Here is a 20,069-nt window from a genome sequence, read left to right on the forward strand (position 1 = left end):
GTCTCACGGCCCCTGTGAAGGTAGTGGGTGTGGTGTGGTGCTCAGGTGAGAGGGGAAACCAGTGCTTCAAAGGTGGGTTGTGTGCTCAGGTTTCTAGATCACATTAAGAATGAGGACAGCCCTGGACCCTCAGTCGGCAGCCACCATGCCTTTTTCTCTGATGACCAGGAGCCCTACCCTGTGACTGACATTGCCGACCTGATCCGGGACTCCTATGAGGTAACTGGACCTGGCCCCATCCCCACCCTCGCCCTCTTGGAAACTTGCTCAAGTGGGTTGCTCAGGTGGGTTTTGAGGGAGGTTCCCTGACTACTACTACTTTCCTCTGTTTGTATGCAAAAAGGGATTCTGTGCATGAGTGACTCTCTGTTTCTCTGCAGAAATTTGGAGACCAGTCTGTGGAGCAGATTGAGCACCTGCGCTGTAAGCACAGGATCAGGGTTCTCCAAGGCCATGAAGATACCACAAAGCAGAATGTGGTGAGTCAAGGGTTATCAGAATGGCAGTCAGGCACTAACCTGGGCTCTGGTCTCCTGTTGGTCTCATAAGAATGCCAGCTTTTGGGGTGCCTGCCTGGCTCAGTCAGAAGAGCCTGCAACTCTTGATCTCAGGGTCATGAGTTCAAGCCCCACATTAGGTGTAGAGATTACTAAAAATAAATACATAAACTTAATGCCAGCTTTGTACCCACCCCCCATTGAATTAGAATGACCTGGTATAGAAACAGCAGAGGTTCTCAAGTCAGACTGTGAGCAGTTTAACCACCGTGAGCCCCAGCTTACCCGGTTGTAAAATGAGGATACTAATACCCAGCATCTGGGATTAAATGAAGTCCGATATATAAAATGCCTAGCACAGAAGGCCTGCAGTGTTCGTTGTTATTCAGGAGGAACTTCCTGCCCAAGCCCCGTCTTTGCTAGAGTTTGACTTCTGTCAGAACCTACACATTTGTCCTGAGGCACTGATGTGTGAATTGGAAAGGTTGAGGGTAAACACCTTGAGAAAGTTACCATATGGTGATCTTTGCATCAGAGAGGAACAGGCTGCTCTGGTAGACAGGACTGGTGCCTGGCGTCCCCTCGCCCCCCTACGAGCAAGAAGAGCCCCCTGTTCCTCCGATCCTCCTAGGTGCTGGCACAGAACTCACTCCATTGCTGTTCATTCTTCTTTCAAGCTCCGCGTTGTTACCCCAGAAGTCTCCATTCTTCCTGAAGACCTGGAAGAACTCTATGACTTATTCAAGGTAGGAAACTCTGGGCAAATGGGGGAGTGAAAGGCCAAGCCCATGTTGTTGGCCTGCCGGGGTGGGTGGGTGAGCACGTGGAAGCTGCGGAGTCTGCCACGCGCCTGTTCAGTGGCAGCAGAGGCCGGAGCTGCCCCACTTGCTGGCTCCATCTTCTCCTCGCCTGCCTGCGGCTCACACACGAGAACTGTGATCTGCCGAGGGCCTTGGGTGCCGGTAACCCGTTCTTCACTGTTCTCCATGGAGTTCCCAGGCCTGAGTACGTGGAACAGTGACCATTACTATCATCACCACCTCCTATGCTTTGTAATGACTCCTACTCCCATCCGTAATACATGTTGACATATTTTGATATTTGGCTTTATAGAGCGCGTTACTTTATACTTGACTTGCCCTTGATACTCTTACTAGCACTTTTCCATGTTGCCACGTAGTCTTGCTCATTTTAAAATGACCTTAGAGTCTATCATTGACGATACTAAATATACTAAACCGTATTTCTAATATTTGGATATTGAGGTAGATATCCAGATCTTGCTACTTAAATCATGCAGCAGAGAAAATTTTCCATAACCCTGCTAGAACTGTCCTTGCTTGAAACAGCAGATGAAAATGGGGAAGACAGGCAGGATTTAGGTGACCCACACCTGACACTATGGCAGTGAAGGGGGAGAATGGACAGTTGGAGAAAGCAAGTCTGGAGTCTGGCTTCCAGAACCCTTCCTGGTGGGGACTCTGAGTTGCTGTCCTTCCTGAACTCAGATTGTCAAACTGATGGAAATAGTACTAAGCTACACGTCAGGTGCTTCTAAGCAGAGCAGTAGAGGTGGTCTGAACCTTGTGCACATCTGTCGTGGCATATTTGCCTGCAGTCACTGAAATGGCTGTTGGCCTAGAGTCCTGGCACCCTCGTTCCTAGTGAGCAGGATGTATAGGGAGGACTTCTCAGATCCGTGTCTTCTATGAACATCCCCTGTCTTCAGGTTTGATAGTTTCCTCTGTTGAGAAGAGAAAATATGAAGTCAAAGGTTACTGGTATCCCAAGCCCCCACCTCTCTTCGACTTTCGAGGAGGAAAAATAGGGAATACTAGAAACATAAAGACAGGTAGACAAGTGTGTTGTTTAGCATGAAAGTATTTCGTTTATTTAAGGCTAACTGTTCTCAGCCTAAGACCTGACACAAATCTGAATTTATATAATTTAAAAGATTGGTTTAAATGAGTAAAATTCATTAAATACTAGCCATGTTCATCTTTAATACAAAGAGTATTTAAAGAAGGTAGAGCTGTTTTCTGTCTTTCCTGTGAACGATGTGTTTGGTACTTAATGAAATTTTATTTGTAGTTAGCTTTCCAACTCTTAGGACTAACTACAAATAGAAACTTAAGAACTATAAATACAAAATATTTTTTTAAGATACACTTCCAAAGGAAATTGCAGAATAGTATGATAATCATGGTGTCTGATTGCGTTGTACAGCACTTTTATGTACTCGCTCCAGTGTTTCTGGGCCCAGAGTCTGCATGTGCCCCACCACGTAAGAGCCCTGTCAGACTGTCCTTTCTCTCCATGCTTCTGGCCTTCTCTGAATTCCCTTGGCTTTCATAGCCCGACGTCATGTGTCATAATACTTGCCTAAGTACTGTGTGGGGTATAATGTTCTCTAGTTGGGTTTTACATACACCTCTGGTCTTTAAAGTCAGAATTTCATTTTCTCAGGGAAAGGTTCACATAGAGATACCCTTCCATTGCTTTATAAATACATGATAGGTTATTAATAAGGAGTCTGTTCCATAACTTCACTGCATCCTTCCCTAAGCCTGGAATGAATGGGCATGATCCTTCTGTGTTAACAAGCAGTAGCTCTGACCGTCTTCATTACATACTCTTTCCTATTCAAGATGAACCATGTGGTTGATACTTAATGAAATCTATTTTTATTGGTAATTTAAAGCAGTTTTTTAAGGTTTGAATGCAATTTTTTTCTTTTAGTTTTATTGATATGACCAGCATCCAGCACTGTAAGTTTAAAGCATGCAGCATGACGATTTGACTTACGTATATTGTCAGGTGATTACTACAGTAAGCTTAATTAGCACCCATCTCATATGGATACAAAAAAAAAAAAAAAGAATTTTTTTTTCCTTGTGATGAGAACTTTGGGATCCACTCTCTTAGCAACTTTCAAGTATACCATATAGCCCTTAACTATAGTCGTCACGTCATACATTACATCCCTAGTGCTTCTTATAACTGGAAATTTGTACCTTCTGGCCACTTCACCCAGTTCCCCCACTCCTCACCCCAGCCTCGGAGAACCACAAGTCTGATTTCTTTTTCCGAGTTTGGCATTTTGTTTTTAGATTCCACATAAGATTGAGATCAATACAATATTTTTCTTTTTTTTCCTGCCTGATTTATTTCACTTAGCATAATGCCTTCATGGTCCATCCGTGTTGTAAAGCAGTCTTTCAAATTATATAAATTCAGATTTGTGATGTCTGTCTCCTATTCTCTCAAATTGAGAACAGTATCATTAATCTTACCCCAGTAAGATGTGAACAATATAATACAAACTTGGTGTCACAGAATATTTCTGGAAACACCAAAGACCTGAAAAACAGTTATTTATGTATTCCATAAACCTGCTCTTATTAATGATCTGTTAAATTCATTCACTCTTGAATGAATTATCAGGCTGTTTAATAATATTTGGGAGCCAAAATTTAATTTTGGCTCAGGTCATGATCTCCTGATTTGTGGGTTTGAGCCCCATAGTGGGCTCTGCACTGGCAGCATAGAGTCTGCTTGAGATTCTCCCTCTCTCTCTCTCTCTCTCTCTCTCTTCCCCCCCCCCCCCCCCCGCTCTTGCTCTTTCTTACTCAAAATAAATAAACTTTTAAAAGTTTATTTGGTCTCTTTAATATTTTGCTTGCTTCCATATTCTGGTTAAGACTTATTTTCAACTTTTAATTAAAAATCACAAAAGAAAGAAAATAAAATTATACCTATTCTTCCCATAAAAAAATAAAAAGAAGAAACTTTTAAGCAAAAATGAAAGGGTCTCATCCTGTCTCCACCTGCAGTCCTACCCTTGTACAGGTAATTCCTATTAACAAATTGGTGAGTATCTTTCCTGATTTTTTTTTTCCCTTTTATACTATGTCTCTCTCTCTCTCTCTCTCTCTCTCTCTCTCTCTCTCTCTCACACACACACACACACACACACACACACACATTTTTTTCCACACATAACAGATTATGCTACATGTTAGCCTGCAGTTTTTTTTATCATGGATATTTTTATAGGTAATATATACAGATCTTTTCTCATGTAAAACATAGCTGTACAGTTTTGGGGCACATGGGTGGCTCAGTTTAGCGTCCCACCAGCTCAGGTCATGATCTCACAGTTCGTGAGTGCGAGCCCCACATTGGGCTCTGTGCTGACAGCTCAGAGTCTGGAACCTGTTTCAGAGTCTGTGTCTCCCTCTCTCCCCCTCCCCCACTCACACTGTCTCTGTCTCTCTCAAACATAAATAAAAACATTAAAAAATTTTTTAAAATAGCTGTACAGTTTCACCGTAGGGTTGAACCATAATTTACTTAACCATTTACCTATTGAGAGGCATTGAAGTTTCCAGTTTTTTGCTGCTTTATAAACTGCTGCCCTGAGCTCTCTGTGCCTTTATCTGGACACCGGTGCTGCAGTTTCTGTAGCATGAGTTCCTCAGGGATACACAAACCAAACTGTAGCCTGTATTGCTAAAGTGTTTTTGATTTTTTCAAAATTCAGTTCCACTAATGAGGTCCAACAGTGCCAAGTCCTTGGTTTGCTTATTGTAATTGTTTTCTTGGCAGGATTCTGTGGGTGTTTAGCATCACAGGATGCACAAACGTACATGGAATTTCATAGTATGTCTGGGGCTTTTAGGAATGGAAATTCATTAGACCTTTGTTTCACACTGAAAAGTTCCTGTGGCATCTTTCACAATTCTACAAAGGCTATTTGAAGAATTCGGCTGCCAACCAACACAACAGTAAAATTAGAAATGGCATTTTGGTTTTCATCCAAGGATATGTGCTTGCGTATTACAGCATCCACACTTGTGTCTGTGCCACTCTTACAGGTGGAGGGCAGTGAAATTGTGAAGAACCCTGCAATCACTGGGAGCCATTTCTATGAGTCGAGATGCCCCAGGAGGTGATTTAGTATGGGTGTAAAAGATGGTCCTAAAGAGGCGAGCCTCAGGGACAGGGCCAGTTTTGATTGCTGTAGTCGTTGGTATAGTCCTAAGACTTTGAGTCCCTTTTTTTTTTTTCTGTTTTTTTTTGAATTGTTAATATAGTCATTTGGTTCAAAATTCAAAACCTGTAAGCAAGTATGCAGTAAAAGGACTTGGTTCTACATTGGGGTCCCCACCCGTTTTCCCTCCTGACAGGCAACCCATGCTACTGGTTTCTGCTGTATTCTGTAGACTTGTTTATTAGCGCTTTGTCATTTTCAGGTGTGATTTTATGAGACAATAGAATAAAAATTAGGTCTCCTAGAATTAACACTATGGCAGCTAAAGTACACACTGAAAAAATGGTTAAAATGGTTAAAACCGTAAATTTTGTTAGGTGTAGTTTGCTATCATGAAAAAAATAACCTTCGAAAAAGAGGTCAAAATTACATATTCATGTGGGTAAGAAGTACAAGAAGGTAACAAGGGAAATGTTTTACATGTCTGGTTAGAGTAATGAGATTGCAAGTGCTTTAATTTTTTCACTTGTGTTATAATATTGCTTATTCAATACATATTTTCCAAGGCCAGGTGAGTCCTGAGAGAGGGCTGTGTGGACCGTGGCTTGTAAGCGTGCGGGCTCCTCCAGGGACCACCATCTCTCAAAGATCCCTCTCTCTTGTTTTAAGAGAGAACACATGATGAGCTGCTACTGGGAGCAGCCCAGGCCGGTGGCCCCACGCCATGACCCCAGCAGGCCCTATGCAGAGCAGTACCGCATAGACGTCCGGCAGTTTACACACCTGTTTCAGCTTGTCTCGCCCTGGACCTGTGGAGCCCACACGGAGATCCTCGCTGAAAGGACTTTCAGGCTCCTGGATGACAACATGGATCATCTGATCGAATTCAAAGCATTTGTGAGCTGTCTCGGTAGGACTCTGTGGGTCTTCACCGTGGCAAGTTAATTTGGGACGGGAGTCCATGAACGCAAGACAAGGTGGACTGTGGAGCAGGCAGACCCACACGATGAAATGTATTTGGGCATGGGCCTGACATGATTTTGTGATTTTAGAAACCACTCTGCAGGCTCCTCTCATGTCTAATTTTATGCTTCCTTAAGGAGGGTGAGAAGGGCCCACACTGTCAACATACAAGGTCATTGCCCTTGTTCTCCTCCGGTACCCAGGGTGTGGTGGTGGCTTGTTAGGAGCCACGTTCCTAAGTCTTGCACAAAAAATTAAAATCTTTCAGACTGTGTGAGGCCAGAGTTCACGAGGTTATCTTGCCGGTCAATAGAGACCAATCGCTACCTTTTACATTTTCATTTCAAACATAGTGTGTCTGGGGGTAGCGGCAATGAGGTATTGGTCAATAAGTATTGACCTTACTAAGTTCTCTCCCCACAGTGAGTTTGTGTCATGACAAATGTACTTTAACCATTTGCATATACTCAGTCTCTTTTCTGTTTTTGCAGATGTTATGTATAATGGAGAAATGAATGAGAAAATTAAGCTGTTATATAGACTTCATATCCCTCCAGGTAAGAAATACTAAGGAAAAAATTTAGGCTCTGTTCTGCTTTGACACAAAGAAGCTTTGGGCATGACTCTGAAGTTCTCATTTAAAATTTCATTTAGACTTGAGTCCACAGAATGTTTCTAGTTTGGGGTTACTGGTAACAGATTTTCAGTACTGTACTGTATGGCCTATGGTAGTGGTTCCCAAACTTCAGCATGCATCAGAATCAGCTGGAGGGCTTGTTAAAACACTGGTTCCTGGGCCCCACTCCAGAGTTTCCGACTCACTAGTTCTGAAGACAACATGCTGGAAACTGCTGGTCTGTGGAATGTGTGGGGCAGCAGACCCTGGTTGCCTTAATAGATGGTTATTTTAGCTTACTCTTTTGAAGGACCGTATCATTTTTCCAGCAGGTAAGACCCCGCTTCTCTGAAGTTTAAGCAGTGGTAACCAGTAACAAAGAAATCAGTTTTGATACCTATGGGGTATTACATGGCTTTAACCGTAAGGTATTCCTTGGATTTTTGAAACTCATAGAGGTGGGTTAGTAATGCCAAGATGGTTTCTGGACCCAGGGCCATATGGTTCTGGTGTTGTATGGGGCTCTGACAGGAATTCCCAACGAGGGAGACTAGGAAGGGAGTTTTTAGGGCCATGAGATCCTGGTGCCTTTTACAACTAACACCTCTACAAAAGTTGGAAATGTGGGTGGACATAATTTGTGGGGTTTTTGGGTACACTTCCTGAATTGAGCCATTACTGAACTGGCATATAATATATGCTCTACAGTATCCCCAGGGAACATTCTGTAGCAGCCACCCAGCGCCTCCTCCACCTCCCCACAGGCTCATTATTATTTTACTGCAAATGGCTTAGCATCAGTGAAGTTTTTTGCCTTTTATGCCAGTATAAGTTAGTGACTTTTGTTCTTGAATTTGCCTTTATTTTTCACAAATGTATTCCTACTAACATAGAAGACATGCATAATTATTCCCTTATTATCATTGCTGTCACTCTTTTCACAATCATCTGTATCTAATATTGCTAAATAGGACATGTGATTGATTGTATTTCATTCATTTATTTCATCTTAATTTTTAAATAAGCATTTTATTTTGGGATAATTTTAAATTTACAGAAAAGTTGCAAAGATAGTCATGATGGAGTTCTCATTTTTAAAATATCTTTTAAGTGTTTTAAAGTTGTTTTATTTTTATTGCAGTATAGTTAACATACGGTTTTTAGTTTCAGGTGTACAATATAGTGATTCAACACTTCTATACATTACTCCGTGCTCATCACAACAAGTGCACTCCTTAATCCCCATCACAGATTTCACCATCTCCCTCCCCCACTCCTGGCACCCATGAGTTTGTTCTCTATAGTTAAGAGTCTGTCTATTGGTTTTCTTTTTTTTTCCCCCTTTGCTTGTTTGTTTTGTTTCTTAAATTCCACATATGAGTGAAATCATATGGTACTTGTCTTTCTCTGACAGACTTATTTCACTTAGTATTATACTCTCTAACTCCATCCATGTTGTTGAAATGGCAAGATTTCATTCTTTCTTATAGCTGAGTAATATTCCATTGTGTATATATACCACATCTTTATCCATTCATCAGTCAGGGGACATTTGGGTTGCTTCCATAATTTGGTTGTTGTCGATAATGCTGCTATACCATAGGGGTGCATGTATCCCTTTGAATTAGTGTTGCTGTATTTTCAGGGTACATGCCCAGCAGTGCGATTACTGGATCATAGTTCTATTTTTAATTTTTTGATGAACCACCATACTGTTTTCCACATTGGCTGCACCAGTTTGCATTCCCACCAACAGTGCACAAGGGTTCCTTTTTCTTCACATCCTCATCAACACTTGTTTCTTGTGTTGTCGATTTTAGCCATTCTGACAGATGTGAGGTGGTAGCTCATTATAGGTTTGATTTGTATTTCCCTGATGATGATGATGATGTTGAGCACCTTTTGATGTGTCTGTTCGCCATCTGGATGTCTTCATTGGAGAAATTTCTGTTCATTTCTTATGCCCATTTTTAATGGATTATTTGTTTTTTGGGTGTTGTGTAAGTTCTTTATATATTTTGGATACTTACCCTTTATCAGCTACATCATTTGCAAATATCTTCTCCCATTCCATAAGTTGCCTTTTGTTTTGTTGTTTTTGCTGATTGTATCTCCTTTGCTGTGCAGAAGCTTTTTATTTTGATGTAGTCTAACAGTTTATTTCTGCTTTTGTTTCCCTTGCCTGAGGATACATATCTAGAAAAATGTTTCTATGGCTGACGTCAGAGAAATTATTGCCTGTGCTATCTTCAAGGATTTTTATGGTTTCATGTCTCACTTGTAGGTCTTTAATCCATTTTGAGTTTATTTTTGTGTATGGTGAAAGAAAATAGTCCAGTTTTCCCAACACCATTTGTTGAAGAGACTGTCTTTTTCCCATTGGATATTCTTTCCTCGTTTGTTGAAGATTCATCGACCATATAATTGTGGGTTTATTTCTGGGTTTTCTATTCTGCCCATTGACCTATGGGTCTGTTTTTGTGCCAGTACCATACTATTTTGATTACTATAGCTTTGTACTATAACTTGAAATCTGCAATTGGGTACCTCCAGTTTTTCTTTTTCAAGATTGCTTTAGTTGTTCAGGGTCATTTATGGTTCCATACACACTTTAAGATTGTTTGTTCCAGTTCTGTGAAAAACGCTGTTGGTATTTTGATAGGGATTGCATTAAATCTGTAGATTGCTTTGGGTAGTATGGACATTTTAACAATATTTGTTCTTCTAGCCTATGAGCATGGAATGTCTTTCCATTTCTTTGTGTTGTCTTAAATTTTTTTCATCAATGTTTTATAGTTTTCAGAGTACCAGTCTTTCACCTCCTTGGTTAAATTTATTCCTAGGTATCTTTTTATTTTTGATGCAATTGTAAATGAGATTGTTTTCCTTTTTTTTTAAGGCATATAAAACTATTTATTAACCACTGTTTACCAGTATTTACAATAAAGTAAACAATATACAGTTGGATAACATTCTGACTACAAAGATACTGCTTCTCCTGGTTTCTGCTGAACCAGTAACTCAAATACTGAGATTAAGCTTACATGTAAGGAATGAGTTGGGGTAAAGACGAAACACACAGGTCAAGAGTTTAGATTACAGACATTTGTCCCCCCATTTATTCCAGAAGGTGCTAAATTGCCAACATCTCTAACCATCTGATTATGATTAGGTTTCCATGAACGAAGTGTTAAAGATTCCATGAATCATGACCACTTAGTACAGCACAAGGATTTCAATTTCTTGAAAAGGAAAAGGTCACTAGAAGGAAGCTTTAAATGTCCACTTAACTAAGTTTAGCTTAATTAATTAAAACACACCAGGACTTGTCTAGTTTTCTCATTGGGTGGGGAACTGTTGGTAGTGATAAAATTTTCCTTTCAGGGATCTTGCAAATAAACTTGCATTTGTATGAATGTAGATATGGATTCTGATATGGCTTTTCAAATTGTCCCATTTAAATTGCTTACATTTTTTTAAAAAAGCACAATTAATTACAAAATTTGAAAGGTTAAGGCTTCAGGAAAAATGTCAATTTAAACAATTTATTTCTTAGGTTGCTAAAAATGATGGCATCCCAGAAACATGAGCTTATCCATGGTTATAAAATGCTGTTTTTATTTTGGGGAATGTTAAAAAAAGGAAGGAAAAAAAAACCATTTACATATGTATTTTAAGTATACACACAAAAAAACCCCCAAATAAACAAAAAAAACCCAGAGTGGTCCTTAGGCATATAGGAGTTAACAAAAAGTTCTGATTGAGTAACAACTATGAAGACTTCCCCCAACATTTAGAAAATGTGTTATCTAAAGCAGGGGAATAATATACCATATTCTTAAATATTCCTTTCTGATAAAGGAAGCTTTCATTTGCCCAGAATACCCAGTGGTATAGATGGAAAACCCCCAACAACTCCCCCCAATACTACTTCAAAACAAACATGTGAAACTTGATTTTCATTAGAATGTTATTTCTTCACACTAATAAATCAAAAAACCAAGACCCGGATTTTACATATGTATAAATGTATATAAAAAACAATGCAAACAGTTACTGAGCTTATCTCCTGGACAAGAATGCCAAGTTAGTCTGTCTTCATAAAAAGCAATTACAATCTGAGGACACTTCATATTTGCCTCTTTTGCCAGCACCAAGCCTGCCTCATCTGAATCTTTCCATTTCAGGAGAAACATGAAATCTCCACTGCTGTCTGTGGCACCAATTATTCATTTGGGATCAAGACCTTTGGCAAAAGCCTCTCTTTTCTTCTTTGACTTGCTGTCATCAGATTCACTGTCAGATAAAGATTTTCTTTTTGTGCCATCTTTTTCTTTACCAGCTTTTGAGAATTAAGAAATGCTTCAGTTAACTCTGGACAATCTAAATTTTCTGCAGGTTCCCAAGTATTGTCAGCATCTGTAAATCCCTTCCCCTTCAGGAAGTACTCCACTTTCCTGTTCACTACACGTCGGTCCAGTACTATTCTCATCACAAATTCTTCAGGCCCTGCCTCTTCTTTTTTACTCTTTCCATTCTGTTTCTTTCTCATTTTTTGCAATGTAGTTTTATTGGAGGCCATTTTTTATTGCAGACTTGAAGAGCTATTGTTTACCACCTGTGAGCTGCTCTGGGTCCCGGGTCTGGGGATTGTTTTCTTAATTTCACTTTCTGCTGCTTTATTATTAATGTATAGGAATGCAGATTTCTGTATACTGATTTTGTATCCTGTGACTTTACCGAATTCATTTATCAGTTCTAGTAGTTTTTTGGTGGCCTTTGGGGTTTTCTCTATATAGTATGATATCGTCTAAACATGGTGAAAGTTTGAACTCATCCTTACCGATTTGGATGCCTTTTATTTCTTTTTGTTTTTGATTGCTGTGGCTAGAACTTCCAGTACTATGTTGTAAAAGTGGTGAGAGTGGACATCCTTGTTTTTTCCCTGACCTTGGGGGAAAAGCTCTTAGTGTTTCCCCAGAGTATGATGTTAGCTGTGGGTTTTTCATATTTTCATAAGGCCTTTATTATATTGAAGTATGTTCCCTCTAGACCTACTTTAGGTCTAGTTGAGAGTTCTTATTATGAATGGATATTGTACTCTGTCAAATGCTTTTTCTGCAACTATTGAAATTACCATATGGTTTTTATACTTTCTCTTATTGATAGGATGTATCACGTTGATTTGGGAACATTAAGCTGCCCTTGCATCCTGGGAATAAATCCCATTTGATCGTAGTGTAATAGATCTTTAAACTTACTGGTTTTTGATATTGTCATTTGAGGCTGATACTTGATTCTTGATCTAGCTTCATATTGAAGTTGTTTCAAAATTATAAGTTTATTTCTAAAAGCCATGTTTTAATTATTAGTTCATTAAAAGACATTTGTAGACCTTCATGGCTTTTGAAAATCAATTTTTCAAAAACTTTTTGACTGTATGGGATTGTAACATTTATATTATATGACTCCAAATTTAAAATTTTTAATTAAGTGCAAACTGAGATTTGATATATGTTATTTCACTTACCTATATTTAACATTGGAATTTTTGATACAAAGAAAGAAAAGTCTTAATAATGCAGACAACCTAAAACCTATTTAGGTATCAATTTGTTAAGGCCATAAAGATCCACAATACATTTAGGTATTTTTAATTTAAATTTAATTTTAACACATACTTCCCATCATAACTTTTTGAGTAAAGGTGGAACACACACACTAGGGAGGTAAAAGAAGAGTCTTGTTAATTAGGAGGAGGTATACTGAGGATTGCAAGTTTGAATTTGTACCCTCAGAGAGTAAGGCCTCATTTGCCAGATGAGGGAGGCATGGTACCAAACAAAGCACAACAGCCCCTGGGCCCTACACACCCACCTTGTGCAGAGCTCTTGCTTGTAACTTTGCAAGGGTATTATGGGAGGCAAAGGGATTTTGTGAGCTCGCTTACAAAGGTATCTGATGCAACTCAGGAAGCAAGAAAGTGCTAAGCCCAGGGTCTCAGTTCCAGAAGAGCTCCCTTTATTGGCTCCATAGTGATTACAACACTGTTTGTTTAGCAGAGGAAATAGAAGAGAAATAGTCCAGATGATTTGATGCCTTATCAGGTGACGTACAGATGAACAGTATTCCAGAAGATTATTAAATTGGGAGTTTTCATTGCAGACTGATAAATCTACAGATATTGGTCATTTTGCTCAGTGAATTATACTAATTGGACTTCCAGAAGACCATTTTCTGGAACATCAGATTCGTTAGAAGCATCAAAGCAAGCTACCAAGAATGCTCTATTGGAAATGGTAAATGAGCACAAACAAATGAGACACTAGAGGCTTTCTGTAAAGGAGCAAACTGAGGGGGCAGCTTATGCCCCCAGCTCCTAGAGATGCCAAGATTCAGGGAACACGTTATGTTTGCAGAGCAGCTCTCCCCTGGGGGTCCTGCTGGTCTGGATCCACATTAAATGATCTTAAAGTTAAATCCAATAGAATTTGAGCTGCTCCAGTCTTGTGTTCAGCTTTACGTGAAGAAATAGGCTTCTTTTTGAGGCCTTATACACACAAAAGTGAATTTGCTGTCCAAAGAAGGGGTTTTGTAAAGAAGTGGAGTTAAAAGGAAAAATCTTACAGATAATTCCAATTTGCCATTTGGTTAAAGATGGTTATTTTAAAAAGGATTTCAAGTTGAAGACCTGAATGAACTTAATTGAAAATTGAAAGCACACTTGAAAATATATTAACATGTAGCAACAAAGTATGGATTCAAAGCAAAAATTCAACCAAGAATGATGTTAGAAATGCTTCATCAGTGATATTTAGTCAGTGTTAGAATTTGAAATCTGAAACCTAACTGTAGACAAATATAGCAGTATCTGTACAAAAGAGGAAAAGCTTTGTTATTTTAGAATATTTGATATAAAAAATTTTTAAAAGGGGTCAAAATCCAGTCATATTAGCCAAAAAAAATTCAGTAATACATTTGTCAGTAAGGGTGAAGCTGTGTGATGTTTCATGCTTTACATAAAATAAAAAACACTTGAACATTCAAATTCTCGGTAATGACACTTGCTTCCACCTTTTGTTCAGTTTTCAGTTAATAGTGGCAGCCTGTTTTGAAGAGATCATTATTTAAAAGTCCTAATCAGGAATTGCATGTAACCATTTCAATATAAATAGTGGTATGATAACTAATATTAAGAAGTCCTGGGGCGCCTGGGTGGCTCAGTTGGTTGGGCCTCCGACTTCGGCTCAGGTCATGATCTCGTAGTCTGTGAGTTCGAGCCACACGTTGGGCTCTGTGCTGACAGCTCAGAGCCCGGAGCCTGCTTCCGATTGTGTCTCCCTCTCTCTGGCCCTCCCACACTCACGCTCTGTCTCTCTGTCTCTCTCAAAAATAAATAAATGTTAAAAAAAAAAAATCCTAAGTATTCTAACATTTCAGTACCATTAGATCCATTTTGTTACTTGACAAAATATTTTATTTCATCACTTATGGTAAAAGAATATCTTTGAAGTTTGTTTACTTAGAATGGATCCTCTTTCTAAACCTATGCAGTACAATTAGAAATACACAAGATCTTTGTATGACATTGTCTGCTTTGTCAAGAGTATTGGCAGATCAGATGATAGGAATGGACATATACAATCACAGATTTCATACTGTAGTCACTGTGGATAAAAACCTTAGCAGTATTGTGAAATGGATGTTATGTGTGTGAAATTAACATCAACAGGACCAAAGACAATGGAACATGTGACGACCATGGTTTGCCTAAGAGAAAAGTCTGGCACCCAAGTTACACCCACCATATTGGTTCTCCACTTTTTGCTTAGCCTTTTCTTATGGTTATACTAAGAAACAATACTGATGATAAACTCTATATAATCTACTGCTTTTGAGAATGTGTTAATATGTCAAAGGATCTATTAAAATCCAAGAAACTGAAAGACACACTGCCTTAAGGACCAAATTATTAATGGAAATGGCTCAAATGGCACACATGAAGAGGATTCACCAAATGAAGTGGAAACAGATGAGCTAATTGATGAATCCAGCTAAGATCAGGAACTTCTCTCAGAGAATGGATGTAGTCTCTTTGAGATGATTCTGATAATGGATGACATACCAAGCAAACTTAGAAAGGTCAGCTCTTCACAGGACACACAAAAATGATAAGATTATATTCTAGTTTAACAACTTAAGCAGCATTGATAACGACATCAGAAATTATACCATGCACATTCATTTTGGTGATAGCTTAAGCTAGACGAAAGATCTGTTCTTTCGACTGGAGTTTAAAATACCAAAAGAGGATTTTGAAAAATATGAAAAATGTAGTGTACACACCTCCGAAAACATCTTTTGTGAAACTGTAATATTGCATTGAACCTTTTAGAAGAGCTGGGTACTGAAGATCCTTGGTATTACCCAAATTGTCAAGCCACTAGGAAAATGGATTTGATCATAGCATCCAGTACTTGTTTACATCATGTGTTTTTCTTTTAATTTCATTTAAAATTTTTTTTTAATGTTTATTAATTTTTGAGAGAGAGAGGATGAGCAGGGGAGGAACAGAGGGAGAGGGAGACAGAGGATCTGAAGTGGGCTGTGTGTTGGCAGCAGAGAGCCTGATGCGGAGCTCAGACTCACGGAACCATAAGATGATGATCTGAACCGAAGCCGGCTGCTTAACCGACTGAGCCACCCAGGTGCCCCTTCAGTGATTTTCTTAGATATCTGAGACCCAAGTTGGATACTTTACTTAGCTTTCCTATCAAAGACTTGGTTAGATATATTGGAACTCCTAATAAATTGCAAGTCCTAGCTGCTATAATTTGCTGTTTTCAACCACTGTGGAGGGCTAGGAAGGCACTATTCTGTTTTTGCAAGAAAAAATATGAGAATGGTATTATTTTGATGACTGTAGTGTCTCAACTGCATCTGAAAGCCAAACTGTATTGAAAGCAGTGTGTGTAGTCTTCCACCAGAGCTAAGATACAATAGAACTAGCTTTTCCCCTCCACAAGAATCCCATTTAGAAAGTGACAAAGACAGCAGTGGTGATGACGATGAAGTCCTTGAAGCCAGAGAACAGACTTTCCTGCTGGTGGCATTTATTGAAGTCATGAAGGTATCTACCACATTAAGATAAAAGTTTGAGATAGACTGCAAATGTAAATCCTTCAAGATATTTTAACTTGTGCTATACTTGAAGCGAGACACAATGAAAACTTTAATAGAAATGTCTCTTATTTCATTTATAGTCTTGAATTACAAGTTACACATCAGAATATAAAAATGTTTATGAAACATTTATGAAAGTTCAGATACCTCATTTAAGAAGGTGGAAAGTACATTTAAAGATTGTAAACAACTTTTACTACTTTCCCTTAATGCATTGTATACTTCGGAGCATAGGTAACAATGAGTTTTTTCATTGATTCTTTACCTGTCTCCTTTCTAGACACTCGCCCTCTTGAATTAACCATTCCTCTCTATGCTCCCATCTTTGTGTGTATTATTCTTCTGTTAGAGCATTTTTTTAGTGACTTGTGTACACATTTCACCTCTTAGAGGCCCAATATCCTCTTGACATCTTCTAGCAGCTATTACCTAAAAAAATCTGTTTCCATCATGACTGCCCTAAGTACCATCCAGGGTTTATGATTTTCCTCCTATTCAGTGAGTGGATGCTCGCATGTGCCACTGTGTAGAATTTTTGGGCAAGCCTGGAAAAATGACTTAACATCTGTTACAATAAAACCCCCAAACCTAAAACAACCCCAAACAATTCCCACCCCCCAAACCCCAGAAACATGTCTCCCAAGTAGGAAGGAGAGTACCTTATCAAGGCTTTGGTGCCATCTTGGGGATATTTGTTGGATTACAACTGAATTTTGCCTTTTATTCTCAGTGAGTGGCTTACTAGTAAATATAAGGATCCTGCTGTGTCCATTCATTCTTTATAATTTTTTTATTTATTTTGAGAGAGTGCACTTAGATGCGGAAGAGGCAGAAAGGAGAGAGAGAGAGAGAGAGAGAGAGAGAGAGAGAATGAGAATCCCAAGTAGGCTCTGTGCTGTCAGCACAGAGCCGGATGCGGGGCTCAATCTCACAAACTGAGACGTGGGCTGAAATTAAGTCAGAGGCTTAACCCACTGAGCCACTCAGGCGCCCCTAGAATTGTTTTTTTATAAGAGCTTTTTGATCTGTGGTTCCCATACCATATAGTGCATTCATTTAAAGTTACAAAACCCGTTTTTTAGTATCTTTAAACAACCATCATCACAATTTTAGGAATTTTCATCACCCTAAAAAGGACCATACTCTTTGCTGTTGCTCCCAGCCCATCCATTTTGCTTTGCTTTGTCTTTATAGAATCCTGTTTTAGGTATTTCCTATAAATGGGAATAATGCAATTTGCCATTTTGTGTGTGGCTTTTACTCAGTTTTCAAGGTTCATCCATGTTATAGCCTGTCTCTGTGCTTATTCATGACTGAATTTGATACTCCATTTGATAATTATGTCCTAATCCCGTCATTAATTGAACACTTGGGTTTATTGCCACTTCTTGGCTCTTGTGAACAATGCTCCTGTAACTTGTGTACAAGTTTCTAAGTGGGTAGGTTTTCATTTCTCTTTGGTATATACATAAGGGTAGAATTTCTGGGTCAAATGGTAGTTCTGTGTTTACCTTTTTGATGAACTGCCAGATGGTTTTTCAAAATGGCTGTGCCATTTCCTATTTTCAGTAGTATAATGAAGATTCTGGTAGGAGTATTTTTGTATATTTCAAGAAAACTTGCAATGATAAAATGCTTTGTATTCAGCAATTTTTCAGTTTTTGTTAGAAACTTAGTATATGCTCACTATGAAAACAGATGCCATGAAGTTTAAAACGCTAATCCCACCATCCAGAAATTTGTGTATTTATTTCTAGAATTTCTGTGTATGTATATACGTACATATATTTTGGGTTTTAGAAAATAGGATTTTACTACATACATTTTTCCAGGGCAGTATCAGCAGTGTCCTATGAATTTGTATTTCATTAATTAAAATCTTGTCTACATAAATCGAGAAAAAGGCTTTATGTGGTCTATTGTTTTCTTTACTCTGTGTATCCAGACAGTGCTTGGTGTACTAGGGAGTTCAGAGTCCCTGCAAAGACTGCAGCCCACAGGGTGCAGGGGTGGGGAGGGGTTGCTATTGGCTTAGCCTTTAGTTCTTAATTACATAAAAAGCTGAATTACGGCCAGTTTTGCTTAACATGCAGTAATTTGTTCAACGTAATTTTTTTTTGTTTTAAGCACTCACTGAAAATGATCGAGACAGCCAGTCCCCGTTAAAGAATCCTCTGTTGTCGACGTCAAGACCACTGGTTTTTGGGAAGTCAAATGGTATGTACTTCTTTTCATTAATTCCCCTGCAGGCACACACTGCAATTGTTAGAAGAAACTTCACAGCTCTTCTTAGAAGTGGACTTACATAGTCCCTTGAATCAACAGCCCACTGCTTTCAGAAGCCAGAAACCTTTCAAGTGGCAGTGTATTGAGGGACTGCCCCTCAGCCCAACCACCACGTTTATTCCTCTTGCCTACGGTTTGAGGGGTTATCATGCAGCTACCACACTCCATTCATGGTCAGTTGTAGAACAGACTCTCTGTTTTCAGTTTGTGTGTACTTAGTGGAATTCTGCCCTCACTGCCCCATTCTACATGTTCGTTTTTGCTTTCACTGAGTTTTAAAATATATATTGTATTTTCTGTGTCTCAAGGTGATGCAATTGATTATCAGAAACAGCTGAAGCAGATGATTAAAGATTTAGCCAAAGAAAAAGATAAAACTGAGAAAGAGTTGCCCAAAATGAGCCAGGTATGAACCTTATTCTATGCAGAGAATTAACCACTTTGCCAGTTTGTTCAGAGGTAAGCTTGAAAGTTGAGCTGGGGCCTACTTCCAAAACCATAATCAAAGGATCAGAGCTGAACACTGGTGACTAAAAGGGAAATGTTTAAAGGATTCCTCCCAAAGTTTGGGAAATGTAGGCTTCAAGTTGGAAATGTTCCTTTATTACAGGATTATCAGTCTTTTTGGTGCTAATGTGGACTGTGAGCCTTCAAGAAGGAATTCAGCATGCAGTGTTTCTTGGTCTCTTTTGACCACAGAACACATGGCATTCATATATCCTGGAATACTTCAGAAGGGTTGCTCTACTCTGTTGGGGAGTTGCTTTCAAATTTTCATTCTCTCTTGGATATAGTCACATTTCAATGCTGTAGGTCAACTCTACCTCACTTTTTAAAAAGCCAGTTAAATCCCATCACCCAGAGCTACCGGTACTAACATTCTGATACACAGGATGTCAACTTCTAACTATAAACAAAAGTAGGCTCTTTTAATACCTTGCTTTTATTTACTTCAAAATCATGAATAGCTCTCCCAAATTATTTTTAAAAATTTTGGGAGTGAGCAGGGGAGCAGAGGAGAAAGGATCCCAAGCAGGCTCTGATGTGGGGCTCTATCTCACAAACCATGAAATCATGACCTTAGATGAAATCAACAGTCGGATGCTTAACTGACTGAGCCACCCAGGTGCCCCTCTCCCAAATTATTAAGTTAGGTCTCAACCATGTTCCTATTCCTAGAGTAAATGTATAGCTAAATCCCACTAGAAGTGCCTTTCATCACATTAAGATTCTCCATTTGAGCAGCAATGTGTATATACTTTGAAAAAGCATCAGGCATCACTGTTTTACTTCATTTCACATCTGTTAAGTTCCTGCCTGGTATCCTATCAGATGAAAGCCATTATTTTGTTTAGTCATAACATTTAAGCAGTCTCCAACTTTTTCTCTGTTGTAAATCCTAGATTTAAACATCATTATAAACAAATCTCTATAGCTTTTGGATCCATTTCTACAAGTTGATTTGGATTAAAGGGTGCACATGTCCTCTGGAATGCACAGATTTTTTCTTAATAGTTACTGTATAGACAAA

At 38.9% G+C, this 20,069-nt stretch overlaps 1 protein-coding gene and 1 pseudogene across 8 annotated transcripts in view; one reads left to right on the top strand and one right to left on the bottom strand.

The window, feature by feature from the left end:
- The window catches only part of TBC1D8 (TBC1 domain family member 8), a 111,567-nt gene that overhangs the window by 90,216 nt on the left and 1,282 nt on the right, over positions 1 to 20,069 (top strand). For 7 of the 8 annotated variants that reach the window (XM_030310381.1, XM_030310382.1, XM_030310383.1 and 4 more), the window contains 7 exons: positions 90 to 219; positions 381 to 479; positions 1,175 to 1,243; positions 6,160 to 6,400; positions 6,945 to 7,010; positions 18,380 to 18,469; positions 18,847 to 18,944. In XM_030310381.1, coding sequence (XP_030166241.1) covers positions 90 to 219; positions 381 to 479; positions 1,175 to 1,243; positions 6,160 to 6,400; positions 6,945 to 7,010; positions 18,380 to 18,469; positions 18,847 to 18,944 — 793 coding nt within the window. The remainder of the gene's footprint in view (positions 1 to 89; positions 220 to 380; positions 480 to 1,174; positions 1,244 to 6,159; positions 6,401 to 6,944; positions 7,011 to 18,379; positions 18,470 to 18,846; positions 18,945 to 20,069) is intronic. The other variant, XM_032592615.1, reaches the window with a different exon arrangement.
- On the bottom strand, positions 10,723 to 11,792 carry LOC115510474 (annotated as a pseudogene).

This window comes from Lynx canadensis, chromosome A3 (genome assembly GCF_007474595.2).
Source record: "Lynx canadensis isolate LIC74 chromosome A3, mLynCan4.pri.v2, whole genome shotgun sequence".
NCBI lineage: Eukaryota > Metazoa > Chordata > Mammalia > Carnivora > Felidae > Lynx > Lynx canadensis.